This window comes from Numenius arquata, chromosome 20, assembly GCF_964106895.1.
Source record: "Numenius arquata chromosome 20, bNumArq3.hap1.1, whole genome shotgun sequence".
NCBI classification, from domain to species: domain Eukaryota; kingdom Metazoa; phylum Chordata; class Aves; order Charadriiformes; family Scolopacidae; genus Numenius; species Numenius arquata.
The window spans coordinates 5,287,911-5,293,910 of NC_133595.1; the positions used below are offsets into that span (position 1 = coordinate 5,287,911).

Genomic DNA, 6,000 nt, shown 5'->3' on the forward strand with positions numbered 1-6,000 from the left:
TTAAAATAGTTAGGGGCTCCAGTGTCATCTTTTGGCCTATCAAGTAGTATTGGTTAAGTCAGAAGTGCTTCTGTACTAAATGTCACTAGTGATCCTTCGATTTTATTGTGTGTTAAGGGGAAATAGGAGAGAGTTTGGGGGAAAATCTTTTTAAACGTTGATCATCATTGTTGTTTTTCCTTATTGTTTGGTGTATTTCTTTTTCTTGTAGAAATTGAAAGCCCTGGGTTGTTGCTTTAACAGTTAAGACTGTTTGGTAAGCAGATGTCACTTGAAGATAGAAAAGTGGGTTTCAAATTGGTTGGAGCTAAAGCTCCTGGTATTTACATGCCAGTTAGGCCAAATGCTGATCCAGCTCAAGTCTAACAGGGCTTTTGATCTCCCAACAGTGAGCAGTGCTTCCCAAAGCAGTTGATTGCTTGCTTTCTTTCCTTCTTTTAAAGGTTCGGCAGGACCTGTTCATCCGCTGGTGGATCCTTTAGCAGCTGGACCCCATTTGGCACGTTTTCCCTACCCGCCTGGGACCATCCCCAACCCATTGCTAGGGCAGCCACCTCATGAGCATGAAATGCTCCGACATCCAGTCTTTGGTGAGAGCATTTTATGGTCCTCTACGAAGGTTGTCTGTTGACCTGGACTGTTGCTGTCAGGGTTGTAGCATTTCCTGGGAGGGGAGTTGGAGAAGTTGAGGTGTAACTTGGGTTACAGCCAAAGGTTGGTTGGTTGGTTTGTTTATAAAAAAGAAAAAAACCACCCCAATAAACTTCATGGGACAACTCTCTGCAGAGCTCATAGCAAACAAGTGTCTAAAAACAGGCGATTCTCTCTTTAGGTACTCCTTATCCACGAGATCTGCCTGGTGCCATTCCACCTCCTATGTCAGCAGCCCACCAACTGCAGGCCATGCACGCCCAGTCAGCAGAGCTGCAGAGACTGGCAATGGAGCAGCAGTGGTTGCACGGGCATCCTCACATGCATGGTGGTCATCTACCGAGTCAGGAAGATTATTACAGGTGAGAGGTGCAATGGAGGCTTTTGGAGACTCGGGGGTGCTACAGCTTCCTTCATCTTTCTCCACGTGATGTCTTTTTTTTTTTTCTTTGGAATTACTGCCTTTCTTACTGTGTGCTGAGTTACCATCCTGATGCAGTAATTGAAGACGTACTAAGACATTTGGGCGTAGGTGATAGGGCAGATTGGAAGCGAAGTCCCAATTACTGGCACAGGATGTAGACTAGTTGAGTCTTCTAGTGCAGAATTACCTCTGATTGGGGTTTTTAGTGTGATACTACGATTGCTGCTTCCACATCTCTCTCTCTTGAGAACAGCGGAGGAGGGTGGGTAAAAGCTTTATGAATGAGAAGAGGGGAGGAACTCAATAAATTTTAAGAAATGACTAAAGGCAGTAGGAAGTTGAAATGTATGAATAATACAGATCCTGCATTAGCAGCTGAGAATTCCTAGGCGAATCATGGGAGTTTTTCTCCCCTGAATGCTCTGTGGTGTTGATAGTAGAGTGGTTTTCTTCTTGGCCCACCTTATTTCCCGTCTGGCAATGACCACTGACAGCTAAGAAGAAAAGGCCACCGGCACCTAGCAAGGGTCATTCCGCATGTCTGTGGGTAGCAGGGCTATGTAAGAAGCAGCATATTAAAACACCTGCTTTGCGCTGCTTTACTCTGATGTGTCAGTCCTCGCTTCTGCTATCCAGAATTGCCTGCTGGCCTTGTGCCACGGGGGCAGCCGCTCTGCCTGAAGCTGACTGTCGTATCTGCAATCGCAGATAAAGCTGAAGCTCAATGAGCTGGCACTAGTGATCTCGCTCACGTGTAAGGAGCGCTTCAGTAGCAAAAGGTCATCGCTTCCTCCCGCAGCAGAGAGTGTTATCACTGCTGTTCCAGTGACACTCGTTTTTGTGCTGAAAGCTCACAAGTCCTATTGCAACCTCTGGTCCCTTCAGGGCTCCTGAGTGAGGTTAGAGGAAGGCAGAGCTCTCTCTGAAGTGTCGTGACACCTCCTTGGCTTTGTTAAAATGAGTTTTCTTTCTCTTTCAGTCGACTGAAGAAAGAAGGCGACAAACAGTTGTAATAAATTATTTATTTGTAATGCTGGCTATGGAAACCCCAGTCCTTGGGAAGGAGTGGAACATTTTTACATACAATAAGAGCTACAAAAGGAAAAGAATATCTTATAAAGATTTCTTTATATATTTAAAACAGAAACAACCACCCAACAAGTAGAGACTTATCAGCATAGTGTTCATTTGTAGAGAAGATTTCTCAAGACTGGTGTGGGTCTCCCTGCATGACAACGTATTCAGAAGCCTATTGAAAATACAGGACTGTGTGGAATATTCAGAGAACTTCCTGCAATCTTGGGTTTTTTTTCTTACTAGTTTGTTTTGAGTAGGTGCTAGAATCAGGTTCACAACACAAGTCACTGTGCGTGAAGAGACACTCAATGCATCTATAGCTATTTTAAAAAAAAAAAAAACAAGGATTGCAAGTAGGTGACATAACAAGCTCTGAATCCAAGTGCTATAATAATAAAAATCTACTTTTATTTTAATACATTGTAGGAAATCTTCATAATTTTAAAGAGAGCTCAGTTCTGCAGCATGGCTTTTTAAGTCTGTAAATAACTTTTTTGGGTAGAGGGGAGAAACAAAACAAAACAAAACTCCAGAAACATTTATCTTGATTTTCAGTAACATCACAAATTGTGAATTCCTACCTGGTATTGACAGAATACAGAGTTGATTTTTTAATAAAAAATATATATATAATTATCCCTTTAATTAAAGGGAACGATGGTTATCAATAATTTCAAATGGGTAAAAGCTTGAAATTTGGTTTGCTCTCAACAATAAGCATTAAAGGGAGTTGCAGGGATAATGTTGCAAATGACTGTTTCTGTTCTTGGTTTTTTGGTTTGTTTGGGTTTGTTGGGTTTTTTTGTTAGTGTTACATCTCTCTGTTCTGCAGATGATTTCTGTTGAGTTGGGTTTCTCAGCAGTACAGGTGTCCCTTGGAACTAGCTTACCCTTTTGATGCCTACTTCAAGGGTTAATTTTCAGTGTGGCCATAATACACTTCTTTCCTATTACCTTTTGAAACTTAATCGAACTACATTGGTTTTAGACTTTAGGCAAAAGTTCAAAGAAATAATCTGTTCTAAAATACCTTTTTAAAAATTTTCCGTGGCTCAAACGAGTGCAGCCAGAATTTTGTATGCATGTGCATATTTTTGGAAGACGTGCTCTTTCTGGCCTCTTACGTTTGATATGTTCTTAAGAAAAGTGGATAGGCAACTCGGTGTTCTTAAAGTTGTTTTGCAAAGACTAGTCTGTATTTCTCTTTTGACTGTTTTAGTTCTGTTTTTATAAGCAAAAACTTCTTAATCGCCACCAGTGTTCTGTATCTCAGGAACTTACTGCTTTGGGATTAACCGGATATATGGACAGTAACATTTACTGACTCCCAACACAACAGGTCCGTGCAGAATAACTCCTGTTGGCTAGTTCCCATGTGGATGGTAAAAGGAGAGGAATACACAGAAGGCCAGTGAGCATTATTTTGGAGACAGCTCTGCTTACTTTCTAGGCAGAATTATTATTTTTTTCCGACTGTTTTGCCATGGGTTTTCTTTGCCAGAGCAGAGGGTGATGCAACCAATGGACATCTGAATCTGCTGGCTGTTTTTTCTGCTGGTGCATAACTTCCCCCCACCCCATTCTCTCTCTTAACTCACGAGTGCTCTCTCTCTGCTCTTGTAGACTGTTCAGTGTGATGGTTGTGTCATAGGACTGTACCGAGCCATGTTTGATAAACTTGTAGTTAATCATACATTCTGATGGAAGGCATGGCATGCACAGTGCTTTATCCACTTCTTGGGTCTCAAACCAGTGTCAGCATTAGTGCCCAAAGATTACTGTTGGACAGTTAGTAACATCCATTTACCAATTAAAAATACACATTGGGCTATTCTAGGTCTGCTTAAGGCAAAAGTGTATAGGAGAGAGAGGGGGACTATTTCAGCTGATGTTGATCTTCCTTTTTTTCTGTCCTCCATTCCAGATTTCTCAGTGCTAAAGAGCTGCAGTAGCATTTAATCAGTTCCATCTGCTGTATTTGAACTCTCTGTGAAGGTATTAGGAGGAACAGCTAGTGTTTCTGAGATTTGGAAACCATGAGGTCAAGCTAGAATCGAGGATGGTAAAGTCTTCTTCAGTCAATGCCTTCAGTCGCTGTCTGCAGTGATCAGGTGAAATGGTTTTCTTCTGAGTAACATCCTTTTACTTTAGCTAACAGTGAGTAGCTAGTGAGATCCGTCTGCTCAGCAGAGAGAGTGCCTCAGTTTACTTTAAAGGTCTAATTAGGCACGTTTCAGTTAAAACTCTCCTCCTTGTTTTTACCATGTGGAATTTGGGAGTTTGGGGGAGTTCAGCCACTTCAGCCACTTCAGCCATTTCTTCTGATCCTTCTATTTTACTGTTATTTTTAGCTATAGTTCTTCTTAAGAAAAAAAAACCTAATTGCCTCCAATGGTCCCCTCTCTGTATTTTTTTTTTTCAGCTGAGGTTTGCAGTCTGTTCAAAAGCTATTAATTGTTCTCTCTTATTTTTATTTTTTTTTTTACATCATTCAGCAAATAAGCACTGAAATTCTTCCGTTCTAGACCAATGATTAACTACAACTTTACATGCAGTGGTTTTTGAAGCCATCTTGGTGTTCGATGCCCTGTTAAAACAACCCAGACCGTTTGATTTTCTTTAAGAAATCTCTCTTACTTTTCCTCTGTTTTGAAAGTTTTATTTTTAAATTTTGCTTTAGTGTTTTTGAAACGTCTCTCTTGTTCTATGTCGTCATGGTTGAGCTTGTTTCACTGCACCGTTAAAGCAGAGTGTACATTCTGACTGCTACATTTATATATATCTTGAAGCTTAATGTATATATGAGTAGTTTGCCATGGGATAACACAGTGTAAACAGAGTAGAAACCCAGAAATCGTGACTTCTGTGTTCTCTCCATTTGAGTATTTTGTAATTTTTTTGAAATATTTGTGGACATAAATAAAACCAAGCTACACTACAGCAGCCAGGTTTTGCCTGCAAGCGAAATGTGTCTGTTGATTGTTGTTAGTGGGAAAAGAGTTATTTTTGTCTGGGATAACACGGGATGCCAGCACGGCCATCTTGTCTGTTGCAAAGCTGTCTTGTCTTTCTTGGCTTTATTTTTTCCTTCTCTGAGGTCATTTCTTTTTTAATACACACCACACAAAACGCCAACATCGTGTCCAGTTCCAGAGTGTATTCTGCCTCTCTGAAGCACATTTATGCTCTGGGGCCATACTGCATAACTTTGGCATGTTTTCCTGTAAGTTTAGCAGTCAAATGGGTAAGAACGAATGTGTAAGGATGTTTTGGATGTTACGACGTCAGGGATTTTTTGTGTATGGTGGTAATATATTGTAGCCACTGATCTGCCAGAGCACAAACAAGTCGTTAAAATGAAGTGTGCACATAAGCTCTCATTGCGTCAGGCAAAGAAGAGTAGAAAGACAAGAACTTCTCAACCAGAGAGGACAAATCCTTTGGTTTCAACAGAGTAGGAAAGACAGCGTGCCATCATCTTCTAAATTTGTCTGTGAACCGAAGCCTTCAGAAGACATGGGAAGGAGAATGAGGCCTGATGACTCACGGTGTGTAAGCTTGAAATTAGATACAGTACACTATGTATATACCCCAGTAGCCGAGTTTTTAATGCTTCTTGTTTTCTAAGAGAGGTTACTTTCTGACAGTAAAATCATCTCGTACAACTGATACAGAGCTGGCGAGAGCTGCATTCCAAAAGGATGATAATTACAGAGAGGAAGATGCACAATAACTATTTGTCTGTTCGTTGCCCACTGAAAAGCTAAAATTTGCTTTCAAATTGCATCAAGTTACATGTTTGTGTACGTTTGTAACGGCTCCCTGCCTTCCATCTATCAGGGATTATA

At 40.9% G+C, this 6,000-nt stretch overlaps 1 protein-coding gene across 1 annotated transcript in view; it reads left to right on the forward strand.

The window, feature by feature from the left end:
* The window catches only part of RERE (arginine-glutamic acid dipeptide repeats), a 119,672-nt gene extending 114,561 nt beyond the window's left edge, over positions 1–5,111 (forward strand). Inside the window, exons 17-19 of the mRNA XM_074161804.1 lie at positions 444–590; positions 833–1,013; positions 2,055–5,111. Coding sequence (XP_074017905.1) covers positions 444–590; positions 833–1,013; positions 2,055–2,088 — 362 coding nt within the window. The 3' untranslated portion in view covers positions 2,089–5,111. The remainder of the gene's footprint in view (positions 1–443; positions 591–832; positions 1,014–2,054) is intronic.
* Positions 5,112–6,000: the final 889 nt, after the last annotated feature.